Source organism: Engraulis encrasicolus, chromosome 12 (assembly GCF_034702125.1).
Source record: "Engraulis encrasicolus isolate BLACKSEA-1 chromosome 12, IST_EnEncr_1.0, whole genome shotgun sequence".
NCBI lineage: Eukaryota > Metazoa > Chordata > Actinopteri > Clupeiformes > Engraulidae > Engraulis > Engraulis encrasicolus.
The window spans coordinates 19,367,769-19,383,581 of NC_085868.1; the positions used below are offsets into that span (position 1 = coordinate 19,367,769).

The 15,813-nt window shown below is 44.4% G+C and overlaps 1 protein-coding gene across 1 annotated transcript in view; it reads left to right on the top strand.

Annotated features, from left to right (window-relative positions):
* Positions 1 to 7,698, top strand: part of LOC134459387 (sushi, nidogen and EGF-like domain-containing protein 1) — a 32,316-nt gene extending 24,618 nt beyond the window's left edge. Inside the window, exons 10-11 of the mRNA XM_063211729.1 lie at positions 6,969 to 7,066; positions 7,589 to 7,698. Coding sequence (XP_063067799.1) covers positions 6,969 to 7,066; positions 7,589 to 7,612 — 122 coding nt within the window. The 3' untranslated portion in view covers positions 7,613 to 7,698. The remainder of the gene's footprint in view (positions 1 to 6,968; positions 7,067 to 7,588) is intronic.
* Positions 7,699 to 15,813: the final 8,115 nt, after the last annotated feature.

Here is a 15,813-nt window from a genome sequence, read left to right on the forward strand (position 1 = left end):
GTTAACCCGCTTATTATATGGATATACTTAAATGATTCACACATGGCGGGGACATTTCTTTAGGCCTATTTAATGTGAAGTCTATTATAGTTTTTAATGAAAAGACTGTTGCGGCGCAAAACAAAACAGTGCCGTTGTGGAACACCGCTAACAGCTAGGTAGCCAGGACAACAGCAGCTGATTAGAGTCTTGTTGAAAAGTCGCTTTAGCAGTGAAAAGTCTTGTTGCCATTGACAGCGGTCTGTTATAGACCAACCCGTCCGTTATCGAAAAACAACAGACGTGCGAACGTTGGGGAGCCCCGTTGAAATGAATGGAGCATTCGACAGATGACGTCACAACCATATAATAATTAAGGATAACATGTCTACCGACTCTACTCAGAATGACAGATTCATTTTTCAATATTGCATCTTGTCACAATTCTGCATTTTTCCCCCTACTGGCCATGGATGGATAACCTCCTCATCCATGCCTGATCTAGCTCCACATTACTGCGTTACCGGGGAGACCTCTCTGTACCTCAACATACAGTACACATGTTTTTACTCCCTCATCAATTAGGAATCCTGATTTCCCCAACTGGATTTGCTAATAGAAAATATAAATGATCTACTGGTGCATATGATTAAATAGGTACAGTATAGTGTAGCCGCATGATAAATTTGAACACAAGGTAACCTGCCACATGTGTGTGTGCGTGTGTACATGCGTGTGTACATGCGTGCGTGTGTACGTGTGTATGTTGCACATCTGGTGAAGTGTGGCCTATAGCCTTTATTTCACACGCCCTTTACAGACATTCCTAAAAAGTTGTCTTTGAGGGATTTTTTGCTCAGCCTCCCCCCAACCTGCCCCCCCTCACACACACACACACACACACACACACACACACACACACACACACACACACACACACACACACACACACACACACACACACACACACACACACCTTAACTCTCTTTGCCCCCTAGCTTTCTCTTCTTTTCTTTCTCTACCCTCCTCCTATCTTCCATCCTTTCTTCTCTTCTCTTCTCCACCTCCTCTCTTGTCTCTTATTCACACTCTTGTCATGCACGCCCTCCCTGACTCTCACACGTTGTCTCCGTAGCACCAGGGGGATGGGACGCCATGTCCAAGCCTGTTAAGTCACACATAGTCTGTGTGTGTGTGTGTGTGTGTGTGTGTGTGTGTGTGTGTGTGTGTGTGTGTGTGTGTGTGTGTTTGTGTGTGTGTGTGTGTGTGTGTGTGTGTGTGTGTGTGTGTGTGTGTGTGTGTGCGTGTGCGCGCGCATACTGTACACGTATGTGTGATGGGTGGAATGTGTGTGTGTGTGTGTGTGTGTGTGTGTGTGTGTGTGTGTGTGTGTGTGTGTGTGTGTGTGTGTGTGTGTCCAAGCCTGTTAAGTCACACGTATAGTCCACAGTAAAGGGAGGACGATGATTCATAGCCCTCCTCTGTTATTGCCTTCCTCTATTAATGGAGAACCGGCTTTGTCTCCGTGGTGCACGCTGGCCATATTAAAGTCCTAATAGCCCTGATTACATCGCTGTGTGTGTGTGTGTGTGTGTGTGTGTGTGTGTGTGTGTGTGTGTGTGTGTGTGTGTGTGTGTGTGTGTGTGTGTGTGTTTGTGTGTGCGTGTGCATGCATGTGCAGACGCATGTGTGTGTGTGTGTGTGTGCGTGCGTGCGTGCGTGCGTGAGTGCGTGCGTGCATGAGTGAGTGTGTGCGCATGCACGTGCATACATGTGTGTGTGCGTGTGTGTGTGTGTGTGTGCGCATACATATAATGATTCATTTAGATGAGGGAGGCACTGCTGAGTGTCAGTCAGCCACTGGCTAATTTCTCATTAGGGGCTTGTGAGCGTGGCCTCGTCAGGTTAACAACATTAGAAGGCTGCTGAAGAGCACTTTTATTACCGTACCGTTGACACATACGTAGTGGAGAGCACATGTTACAGTGTTAATTCAACACTTAGAGAGCGGTACCTTCCAAAGTTGCATAATGTAGAAGTAGACGTACTCTTACAGATTTAGTTACAACACTAGGTGCATGATATGACATAGCGTAACCCAGTGTTTCTCAACCTTTTCTTAGGAGAGGCACCCTTTCAATTCATGAAAAATTTCAAGGCACACCAAACCAACAAGCTGTAACATGGCATTGCATCCGATACCACACGAGCTTAGAAAAGTGACATTTGGAGACGTCACACGACCTACGTTCAAAGTTGCAGCTGACTGGGGCTTATATTTACTTCATTGTTACTACATGGCAGATGAAAGATTCCACTGACTAGCATTAACTTATCAATTTAGGCAAATATGTATTCTATTTCATAATTTTATTTATCAGCCATGTTTCCGTGGCACCCCTGAGGGGGGCCCGCGGCACCCCAGGGTGCTCCGGCACCCCTGTTGAGAAACACTGGTGTAACCTATCTAGTATGACACTTCTTCTAGTGTTGTAATTGCAGCTATGGGAGTACTACTTCTACTTCTACTAAATACAACTCTGGTACCTTGTACTTTGTAGAAGTTTAGAAGATATTTTTGGAAGATATTTGTATGCCTTCACTTGATATTGAAAGAGACGATATAAGAGAAGACAGGAAATGAGTGAGAAAGAGAGATGGTGTAAGGTTGAGAAATTACACAGGCCGGATTTGAACCTGGGTCCCCATTGGCAACCTTCTGGTTTCCGTTTCTGGAACGGTGTCTTGTGTGTGCAGTGCACCACCGCACCCCCAAAGATTGTTCATTTTGATTATCATTGATCATTATTTTGAACTCTTGAACAGGTGTGTGTGTGCAGGCAAAGGTGTAGGTTTGGCTCGAAAAGTGGTGGGGACATTTTAATGGCAAATTGTCCGGATATGCTGTTTTTGCATTATATTTGTGAAAAAGTGATGGTGAAAATGGAAAAAGTGGTATGGACATGTCCCCACCATCCCCCCCCTAAAATTACACCGTGTGTGCAGGTCCTTTGCTGCATCGCACACTCACCTTGCTTGAATCCTTATTATTTTCAGTGACATTATTTGCCAGGGATTGGATCATTACACGTCATGTACAAGGCAAATATCACAACCTCCTGACAGAAAGGTCACACTCTCTTACAGGATAGAGCTAAGAGCTGCAGTAGGAGCTGCAGCAGGATTCATAGGTCCATAGCTATCGAGCTACCGTCTTACTGCAAGTAGCCTCATGAGGAGAGAGAGAAAGAGAGAGAGAGAGAGAGAGAGAGAGAGAGAGAGAGAGAGAGAGAGAGAGAGAGAGAGAGAGAGAGAGTCATTGTATGAAGATGTCCTCCTTCATTACGGGTTGACGGGGCTGTGGGGAACAGACTGAAGAGAGAGAGAGAGAAGAGTGTGTGTGTGTGTGTAGTATGTGTGTAATCAGTGCTTAATTTGTAAATCACAAGGTACCGGAACGCAAAACACATATAACATCACAGCGACGATGAGTTGGACAGAGGTCCCGGAACGCACAGAAAAACTACTATTACGCAAACGAATAAAAACGGAAAAAAATTAGATGCAATTCCCTGCATTTTAACGACATTGAGTCCCATGTCAGCTCATATCCATACGTTTGTTTCTAATACAAGGTACGGTTGGCAATCCAATTGCTATTTTAAACAACAGCCATAGCCTATTAAATGCTGTAATGACAACAACCAATATTTTTTGTTTGATCGCTAACTTTATGCTTAGTAGTTTCGTGCAGTGCATGGAAATTATGCTTTCCCCATGAGGTGAAAAGAAACCGAAGCGGTCTTCTACTAGGCTAGTCTACCTATTGAAAGGACAGTGCATGGGTGTCCAATTCTTATCCTTTCCCGTATTCACACAACGTTGGCATAGGCCTATTAAACGTTAAATCCACGCTTTGTTGGCGACTTTGATGCATATAATTTGGCTAATCCGCATGTGCTGTTGCGATATGCCACTTCACTGTTTCAAGGGCTCGAGCACTGATGGTAAGCGAGCTGCGATTTTCAGGGCTCGCGCACTGATGGTAAGCGAGCGGCGATTTTCCCGGTAGACTTGGCTTTTCACACTGTCTGCTCGCGCTGCGGTCCGGTTGAAAATCCCTCCGACCAATGTTTTATTTGGAGCGTGTAGGCCCTATTTGAATGAAATATCACATTGTCTTTGCTGTTTTCGTGCTCAAATTGACTTGTAAGCAACTGTCGAGTCTTGGGAGAGAAGGAAACGCGCGCACACACATGCTGAGGCCAGCCGAGGAAGATCTCATCCTCTCACCCAGGCTGTCTTTTTCGCTAGGCTACATGACTGATCAATGCACCAAACGCAGCCCAGGTGCCACTAGAAATTAGTATATCCAAAACCTTGTGTGACGACCAAAATTTGATGAAAACTTTTAAACAATGTTTGGCACAGCCAGGCTTTCCATCTCATCCGCGCATATGAACAAACAACGAGAGAGGGGCAACTTCACGTAGCCTACATTTAGTCAGATAGTAGGGATGGAAAAGTAGCCTAGTAGATCTATAGGCCTAGTTATGATTCTTAAATGTATGGGACAAGCAGGCTACCAATTGTGCTTCCCCCACCAAAATAGCCACGCAAAAGCTGGACTTCTCCTACTGCAATAAAGTGGGGAGGTCGCGACTTTCGTCTTGAACACTGGCGTGCACAGACATTTTGGGGGGCAGGTCCTGGGGTGGTTGTGGGGGGCATGTGGAACTGGCGGCTGTCACGCTTCGGTTATAATTATTTTTATTTTTTTAATCACATTTTAATGAACATTCCACAGTAAGCTAAACCAAACATTTAAAAATGTTTAAAATTATGAATATTATGTAGGAAAGTTAAAATAATTAGATTACCATGCCGAGAGCATAATTTACCGCATGGACTAAAAAGTGTACTGTCGCTTTAACTGTGCGTCTCCCAGCGCAGCAGTTGAACATACTTGCAGGAAGCGATTCATTCAGATTCCTTACTTGGAAAACTCTGCATCTCCGATTATTTTTCCTCCATTAGTACTGATTTTAATTAGTTCATGTGTGTTTTCAAACTGTTAAGACCAATATTAAAGCCCAACTATCATTGCAAGACATTATCAAATCATATTACACTATTGTGAGTGAAAACTGCTTCTTTGGGTCGGAGATTGTATCCGTGTAAGTAATAACACTTTTCTGGAGGTGTCATTAAACACAATCCTGTTTACCGCCGCATAAGACATTACTGTGCACCCTGTTATTATTGCTGTGTGCAGAAGGCTATAAGTGGCAGATTTGCTGGAATTCACCCACAAACTTTTTTTTTCCTCCCTGGCCATGACCGCTGTTCTGTTCCATGCCGCCATCTGTTACAAATGTTTGGCGCGTTGCATATTTCATCAGGAGGCCGACGTTTTCCCAAACATACCTACATGAATCCTCTCGCTGTTTCCCAAACATTCTACAGAACAGGTTCATCGTTAGACCTGAAACTGTTTGAGCAACTTCTGGATTCATTATAGGCTAATAATGGTTGTTACAATCATGTTACCGTGTTAATTGTTGACATAACTTGGGCTACCTCTTCTGCGGTAGATTTGATAAATGCACAATTACCAAAGTCTCATTATAAAAGTCAAGGCTCTATGTAGGCTAGATCACTTCCAAAGTCACTCACAAGCAACTTTCAACATCTTAAATAGGCTATTGACTGTTACCTGGCTGGAGAGGAGAACGGTGGGGGCTGCCCGCCACACTGCTGCCTGCGCAACGCGCTTCCGAATCTGTCAGTTCAAGCGCGCTCACGTTGACAAATGGAGGGATGTGTGCCGTTGGAGGGGGCATGAGGCATTATTATCACGCGATTTTAATTGACAGTCATGTCTAAATGATGATGGGAACATCGACTACAGCGTTAACCCTACATTTAAGGAATAAAATAATAAAAAATAAAAATAAAAAACGAACTTTCAAAAGGGCACTTTTGTCCGTTAAAGGCAACTTGGTGCTGCCCAAGCAACACCTCGTGTCTATCTGTGCACGCCTATGGTCTTGAATGTTGCTAAATTTTAACTTGGCCTCCTCCATGCTTGCAGACAAGTCCCCAAAAGCACTTCAGAATCCTCTCCCTTTCACTCAAACAAACACACTCTCATACACTAGTTTTGTGAGATGGCTTTGTTTTCCATTGGAAATCCAATATGTCGAATAATTAACTTACATGCCCGTGCGTCGCGACGATAAAATATGTCGATAGTTTTTTTTCAGTCGGTGCGCGTTGCCTTCAGCTCTACCATATTGTAACGGTGCAGCCGACTGTAGGCTATTTTTAAGTTTCAAAGGTTATGAGTTGGGCATCAGGCAGCAATAAGACTGCCTTTGGTTTAGCCTTGTTACCTTTCCAAATATGAATAAAAAAAACACTGACCAACACATAAGAAATAACTTAGATCAACACAACGAACATCTTTTCTCATTTTTTAAGTAGTGCACTTTTGCAAACCCTTGGTTGCAGACTTGCGCGCTCGGTCTCAATTTGGAACAGCGCACATCAGTGTCTGGCTTTAGCATTCAGAAATGGTGGTCTTCTCTGCGCGCACACTTCATGGTTCCTTCTCGCTTGCTCACTCGGCTTGTGGTTGTTGCGATCCTGACAATCTCAACCCCACTTTAGGCCTATAGGCTGCTCGGTGAGATGGGCGAAATGTAGCGAACATGGGATAATGCTGCGCTCTCACTACTGAGGAGGCAGAGATAGTCCGTTACAATATAGTAGCCTCTATATATTTTTTTTATTCATTCACGAGAGGTTCCGGATCAGCCATAATAAGTCCCGGAACACAGGGGGGTCAAAATTACGAGGTGGGGGATCCTGTTCCGGCATGATCCGGCTCAAATTAAGCACTGTGTGTAATGCTCTGTCATGTAATGTAATGTAATGTAATGTACTGTAATGTACTGTCCTGTCCTCTCTCTCTCTCTGTCTCCCAGCTATCTGTGAACAGAAGTGTCTCTACGGAAGCCGCTGCGTTCGGCCCAATTACTGCGCCTGCCGATACGGCTATGAGGGAACCGCCTGCGCAAGAAAGGTTGGTGTGTGTGTGTGTGTGTGTGTGTGCACGTGCCTGCGTGCGTGCCTGCGTGCGCGAGTGTCTGTCTGTCTGTCTGTCTGTCTGTCTGTCTGTCTGTGTGTGTGTGTGTGTGTGTCTGTGTGTGTGTGTGTGTGTGTGTGTGTGTGTGTGTGTGTGTGTGTGTGTGTGTGTGTGTGTGTCTGTGTGTGTGTGTGTGTGTGTGTGTGTCTGTGTCTGTGTGTGTATGAAAGAGAGAAAAAAGATTGCAATATACTGTGTGACATAAATACATTGTAAAAAGACTGTATTTCCAGAATGAATTCACACACACCATCAAAATGACAGTGTTCACTAGTTTGTTCTGTTATTCCTGCCAATACACTAATTGCATTTTCTTTTTTGTTGTGAAATTGCAAATGCAAAAATACTAAGATTCTGTCTCCTTAAAGACAATTAGCAATTACCTATCACAATTGTTAATTCATTTGTTTACTTAGGAATAATAATAAATTAATGTACCTCTGTCTTACCTGTGTCTAGCTACCGTTTGTCCGAGGAGGCTGAAGGCCTATAAAAACACCACTCACTGTGCGGAAGAAAAGGAAGATGAGAGCAACTCCCCCCATACAGCCCAGGGGCCTATTAATACTACAGAGCTTATTCAGGAGTAAACCTGGTTAAGTTAAGAGGTAAACCATCTAATAGAAGAGTCTTGAGTGAGGACTCCAGGCTCTTCTATTAGATGATTTACCTCTTAACTTCCTGAGCCAGCTTTGTAGTATTGGCCCCAGAAGACGGAGCAGTCATCACAGCACCTGTAGCCTGTACATATCCATATAGCCAAAGATAATTTATACATGAGGGTATAATATCAATACACGAATACGTGAGTTTCTGAAACATCATGTTTGTATGTATGTGAGTCCCACGAGCTCTGTTCTGGGATGTGCGTCCCAAAAACATGTTTCTTATTTGATTGTTTATTTTTTGTTGTTATTGTTTTGTTTTTTTGTTTTGTTGTGTTTTTATGAGTTAACAGCTAAGGTATTTGGTAATGAGCAAGTGCCTTGATGGCGATGCAAAGATATCTTTTTTTTTTTTAAATGGGCTGTTTTCCAAATGCATAGTCGCTAACCAGTTAAGCGGTTGACAATGAATCATTCCAATGCAAGCAACACAGCTGCTATGGCAAGGTTCATGAGCAACTATTCGATTGAGCGGTGTCGTGTGCAGTTGAAAAGCAAAAAGTGGCAGCCGAGTCGGGCTGTCTCAAGCAGTATAGGCCTACCAGAGAACCGGCAGTGGAAAAGAGCATTATGACTTTTAAAAAAGTAGAGGGCTGGAGGGCTGCGGCGTTCAAGTGGTAAAACTGGTAGTGGTTTGAAGGTGCTCTTTGGCTAAGACGTAGAAAATATCAAAAAGAAGGCAGGACGCCAAGGCACTCTTCTTAGATGAAACCGCTTTATTATAAAGGCTAGTTCATGTTTGAACTTATATAATTAAAAATACTGCCACTGCCAACATGTTTCGGCATTATGATTTTCTTGGAATGAGGCCTGATCAGAAATCTCTCTGCTTCCTTTCTTGTATACTGCAGTATGTGTCCCTGTGTCAATTCCAGGTTCAGAAAGTGAACATTTTCCAGTGATGATGAGTTATGATCAACTCATTTATAGCTGGTTGGCTCAGTATTGGGGCCGATATTTTTGTTTTTTTTTGTTTGTTCAAATTTCTGAGTGCGAGTTTTACATCTCTGCTAATGTGAGACTGAATGGGTTTCATTGGCAGCATGGAATAACCCTACTTTGGGTGTTCGACAACCTGTTTTGCCTCGTGATTCTGTGGAGACAAAGTTAATGGAGATATTTTGATGGAGATATTTTATGTGTAACAGACAATTGTGAGACAACTTACTCGCTCCCCTCAGCAGAAACATCAAAAATAGCAATGGCATCTTCTAGCTGACACCAGCCAAATACCCATAGAAATGCCTACGAAGAGTGTTTCTGTGACAAGCCAAAACACACACACACAAACACACACAAACACACACACACACACACACACACACACACACACACACACACACACACACACACACACACACACACACACACACACACACACAAATAGCACAGACATACCATATAGTACGCTCATACAACCATTGCATACACACAGGTATACAAAGACACAGACAGACCTTGAACACATTCACACACACACACACACACACACACACACACACACACACACACACACACACACACACACACACACACACACACACACACACACACACACACACACGCACACACACGCACATACACACACACACTGGCAGTTTCGGATCAGCAGTTGACACTCTGTCTCTTACAGCTGACAGCGCAGCAACAACATTTGTCGATTACGGTGACACAGTCCAAACAAACAAATAAAACACATGGATGAACAGTAGGCCAATTAACTTTTACACTTGTCTCATTAAGGTGCTATCCATACAGTGTGCGTGTGTGTGTGTGTGTGTGTGTGTGTGTGTGTGTGTGTGTGTGTGTGTGTGTGTGTGTGTGTGTGTGTGTGTGTGTGTGTGTGTGTAGTGAAGCATCTATAATGGTCCCTGCCCCCTTTCCCATCGTGCACTGCACACACACACATACATCACACACACACACACGCGCGCGTGCGCGCACACAAGCACGCTCACACGCGCATCTATAAGCATCTATAATGGTCCCTGCCCCCTTTCCCATCGTGCACTGCACACACACACACACACACACACACACACACACACAACGGTACTCACACATACACAACCATGTGTTTACACACGTCTCATTATCAGGTGGACTCTACAGGGGTCTGACTTGCCTGGCCAAGGCAGGTTGCTGGAGCAAATCTAATAGCCTCTTTTTCAGAACCGTCTGGTTGTAAACAACATCTGTTAGGAGCTGAAAACATTCCTCATTTTATCCTAAATGTCTTCCAGCCCAATAAACAAGTCCACTTTCCTCTCTCCATTTGACCTGGCCCAAGGCAGGTTGCTTGAGTGAATCTTTGTCAAAAGAGTCTAGTTGTAAGCAACCAGACGTCTGTTAGGAGCTTCATTTTATCCGAAGCAATTCTTCAGTTCTGCTCTGGTGTTAGGGATCCAATGTCTTTCAGTCCAATAAAGAAGTCCAATTGTTTACAACTTCACTCCTGTCTCTTTATGTGACCTGGCCCAATGCAGGTTGCTGAAGTGAATCTATGTCAAAGAAGTCTGGTTGTAAGCAACCAGACTTCTGTCTGAGTGCTGTAAAAACATTTAGTTCTGGTCAGATTAGTTCTGGTCAGATGATAGGGAACCAACAACGTCCTCGAGCTAAAAAAAAATGTGATTTTGTAGTGGGTGGCGGTGCTGAGGCGCAGTGCGCTAAATGCACCCCTATGGGAATCCATGACCATCGGGGACCCGAGTTCGAGGTCTGCCTGGGGTCATTTCACAGCCCTTTATCTATGTCTACCTCTACCCATAATTTCTTGTCCACTTATTAATAAACCCCTTTACTGTTTGTACACAGATGTGACGTCATCAGGCTGCATATGTATTGTTGAAGTAGAATCGACCATGTACCACACGTTTGTAAAGAAACTAGCCAGGTGGGGTTTTTTTTTCGAAATAAGAAAATGGATGGTCACGATAACTTCAGATATGAGGTGGGCGCCACAGACAAGAGCATTTCCGATGGTGTCCTCAGTTCAGTCGGTATGTTTAATTTCTTGTAACCACAAACATCTCCTATGCTTCTGGAACAGCCTATTGCCTCTCGGAATTGTCTACAAACGTACATGCTTCAGGAAGGCAGGTCTTCTCTCTTTAGGTTCTGCACTGTCTGTATGTGTGTGTGTGTGTTTGAGTCAACAGTGCGCATGCAGCCAGTGATGACGTAGCGTCTAAATGGGTCAATTGAACACTTTTGAATAGCATGAGTTTGAGGAATGGGAATCTTCACAGGTACTCCCCCCTTTCTTTTACATTAGGCCTACATTACATGTCATCACACTTAGCTGACACTTTTATCCAAAGCGACCTACAGTTACGTATAGGATATTGGTTACAGTCCCTGGAGCAGTATGAGGTTAGGAACCTTGCTCAAGGGCACCTCAGCCATGGAGTACAGTAGCGAATGGAAGGGTGGGATTTGAACCTGAAACCCTTTGATCTAAAGCTCATCTCCTTAACCTGGGTTAGGTCACAGCCACCCCACTTCTTTCTTTCTTTCTTTCTTTCTTTCTTTCTTTCTTTCTTTCTTTCTTTCTTTCTTTCTTTCTTTCTTCCCTCCCTCCCAATGCTCACCTCCATTCCTCCTTCGCTTAACCACCCATCCCACCCCATGGCCAAACCTTCAGGAAAAATCAACAATGCAAAAAAACGATGCTTTGATTTTTTTTTTTTAACTTATTGGTTGTGTGATATTTCATATTCTTGTACTGTATATAATAATAAAAAAACAACTGGATGTATGCTTCATTATTTCTTAATAAAATGAAATAATGACTAAACATGTATGAATGATGTGTGTTATTTTGTGCATGGACATTGAATATGTCTGTATTTTAAGCCGTTAAGACACAGCGTTATAAATTTGTTGTTACCAGAACGGCAATGACCAAGTCGCAGTGCATTACTAAAGACCCAGTCGAATGTCATAGTAGTGCAGTGCTCTGGTAGTTCACTTTTCAATGACTATTACAGCTTTCCACTAGTGCAACAGAGTGCATTATGGGGCTATCTAACACTGTGCGGTCTCATTCTCGATTCTGATCGGCTGATAGCCGTTGTAAATCGGTCGTAAACACACACCTTCCAGCTGAGGATTCTATGCGTGCCCCCTCTAAATTAGTAATGAGAATATGTTGCAGTTGGGGTAGGGGGTCTGCAATAAGAGCACATGTTTGCACCATCTGTGGTTGAGGTATCAGTGTGATTGAGAGACGTTTTTGTTGCTAAATGTCTTTCTGGCAATGCGACGAACGCACACACGCCCAGTAGTGGTTGCCATGGTAAGTAATCACTTCCTCAACTTGTCTACAGAACGATGTGGCGCAAATTAATTGTTATTAAAGTGTTTTTAAAGAAATTTTGGTCAGCGATTAAGTGTTACAAGTTAAATAAGCAATGAGCCTTTTGAGACCATGGGTTGTGCTCAATTTACAACGGGTAAGGGGACATTTACGGCACTCCGCTTTGCGTCGTGCCCCACTCCCCTTAACCCGTTGTAAATCGAACACAACCCACTGCCTCTCGTGGCTTATTGCTTAAACGTACTATTCTGTTGCCAAACGTGCTTGGTTGAATTTCTGGTGGTTGTGAGTTTCACATCATTTCCTGGAGTGGAGCGCCATTTGGGGTTGGAGTAATTTCCACAGCCTTCCGCCAACTCTCTTCCAGATGACAAAATAGAATTAGGGGAAACAGATACTCTGCTGTGTGCCTAGCTGCTATGCAAAGCCCAATTAAGCCCAAACAGTCCTTTTGGTTGTTTATGCATTGTGTTGCCACCACTGTTTTGTTCGCTTGGGCTGCAAAATCTCCTCACGGATCAATAAACTTCGACTCTGAATGAACTGCAGGAGACGACGACAACACAGCAGTGAAATTATAGAGACTGTATTTTGGAAGGGGATAATATATGTGCATGGGTTGTGATTTTGCATAAGCAAGGCAGATTTATGTACATGCAAATTATGTTATTGTATACATATTCATCCACAATTATAAGCAATACTGTCTAGTTGCCATCGCCACCATAAAAAGTACGTATTGTACGTACTGTAAATACAGGCAGGGCCGGATTAAGATGGCATGGGGCCCCATAGGCTACAGGTTTCGGTGCGAATGTTCCAGACACACACACACACACACACACACACACACACACACACACACACACACACACACACACACACACACACACACACACACACACACACACACACACACACACACACACACACACACACACACACAGCATGCAAATGTCTGTTATGTAGCATAAAGTCATCATCATGTTCTCTTTTAGAGTCAGTTGGGGTAGGGTGTCTGTGTGTCTGCGTACATGTACGTGTGTGTGCATGTGCGCACATGTGTGTGTGTGTGTGTGTGTGTGTGTGTGTGTGTGTGTGTGTGTGTGTGTGTGTGTGTGTGTGTGTGTGTGTGTGTCTGAGGGAGAGAGAGACAGAGAGAGAGAGAAAGAGCGAGAGACACGGGGAGGGGGCAATTGCTGGCTGGGGTCACAAGGGTGAAAACTGAAAACAGATGAATGGCCCAGATCTGTCAGACGATTAGAACACGCAGGCACGCACGCACCCACAAACACACACACACACCACACATCACACACACACACACACACCACACCACGCACACACACACACACACGAGCCAAACTAAAAGTTTGTGTGTGTGTGTCTGTGCATGCGTGTGCTTGGTCTGTGTCTGTGAATAGAAACTGGAGTATTTTCTAGAAATCTGGTCCATGAGGTAGGCTGCATCTCATTTACCACTTGTCTCATATGTCTATGTATTCCGGAGCCCAGAACTTAATGATATTCCCTCATTCTTGTTGCATTGCCATCTTTGCCCCGACTTTGACCTTGTAACTTATCCCTCCACACACACAGTTTGATACGTACAAAAGGTCCCAGAATGTGGGGAAATGCATAACCGAAGACAGGTAATTGTCCAGCATGCAGCATTTGCCCGGTTGGTGACCCCAACACACACACACACACACACACACACACACACACACACACACACACACACACACACACACACACACACACAAGCAGGCCTGGGGGCGGGGGAGCGTGTACACACACACACACACACACACACACACACACACACACACACACACACACACACACACACACACACACACACACACACACACACAGATGTTATTTACTCCTCTTAAATTGAATTCAGATAGGGTAATACCTGATTTGCAATTCTTGGCAAGCACTATTTTTTCCCGGCGGGTGAAATTCAGCCAGCTACACACACACACACACACACACACACACACACACACACACACACACACACACACACACACACACACACACACACACACACACACACACACACACACACACACACACACACACACACACACACAAACACACAATCCCTCTGACACCTATGAGTTTAATTGCTCACCCTTCACCTTGAGGTCACTCCAAGGTCATCTGATAAAAAAACACAGCTGGCAGGTGACGTTAATATGTCTTAACTCAGAGGAAAGTAACACACCTCTCCTCACATCCTGTCGTCCACGCTGTATGTGTGTGCCCGTATGTGTGCGTGATTGTGTGTGTGTGTGTGTGTGTGTGTGTGTGTGTGTGTGTGTGTGTGTGTGTGTGTGTGTGTGTGTGTGTGCACGTGTGCGTGTGTATGTGTGTGTGTGTGTGTGTGTGTGTGTGTGAGTGTGTGTGTGTGTGTGTATGTGTGTGTGTGTGTGTGCGGGGGACCAGATGTCCCCATTAAGGTAGTGAAATCCTCTTGATGGTACTTTGTTGGGCCCACAGTTTGGGTGTGCATGTGTGTATCTATCAACCCTTATCCATCCTCTCCGTACCTTCACTGTCCTCACGAGATCCCCCGCTGACCCAACAGGAACCCAGATGCGAGAGCCTCATCCTGCGTGCCTCATTTGCTGCATGCCTGGCCTGGGCTTTGGATGCGGATGTGAAGTGTTTGGCAACAACAACACATGATTACACGGATGGTTTTGTGTTTGTGATCTCAGCGGAAACTCTGCACATCCTTTTCTCTCTCTTTCATGTTGGATAAAAAGCGCCCGGTAAATATAATGTAATGTCGTGTTGTAGTTCTATGTTCCCTTTGTCCATGTGTCTCTGTCTTTGTCTGTCTTTTTGTGTTTTTCCCCGCCTGCTGTCTTCCTTTGTTCCCTCCATCCTCCCTTCCATACCAACCCAAACAGGCACTTCCAAGCCTTGTTTGTTGGCTCTTGTACAGTTTGAACAAACTTGTGTCAACTGTGTGAAACACCTTCTTCTGAGGAAAGCCGTGAAGAGACTGAGAGAGTGAAAATGGTAAAGCAGGCCCTGTCTTGGCCAAACGGTAGGGCACTCACCTGCCATGCGACTAACCCGGGTTCGATTCCCGGCCCGGTTCCATGGCCGACCCGCCCCGTCTCTCTCCCAATTCGCTTCCGGTCCATCTCTCGCTATGTCCTATCAAATAAAGTCGAAAAAGCCACCAAAAAAAGAAAATGGTTAAGCGATTACCCAAATATCTGTCTTTATTCCGTCCTCGTATGACTGCTGGCCCACAGGGTGCCTGGAGAGTGCCTTGGTGTCTTGGTGTCAATTGGTCCTCACAGGATTGCTAGCACTGCTATAGCTGCTAATGAACCTGGGTCACCAGCGTAGTAACCCAGTGCCCTACCGTTAGGCCACAGCAGGGCCAAATTCCATCTGCAGTTGACTTAGTTGAATATATTGCTGCCCATGAGTAGACAGAGAAGATTAAATAGACTTTGTTGTTAAATGTAATGTCAGTCAATAAAACTGTGGGAAACTGAATCTTGATCTTTGGCCTGATCCGGTCCATACAGCAATTCAGCATGGCTGTGAAACATACGTAGGTGACCATGTGACGCACATTTCTTATCTAGCTGACTTGAATTGCACAGAAGCAAAGCTGTTTTACAAACACTATGTAGTTCATGTCATGAAATGATATTCATAGA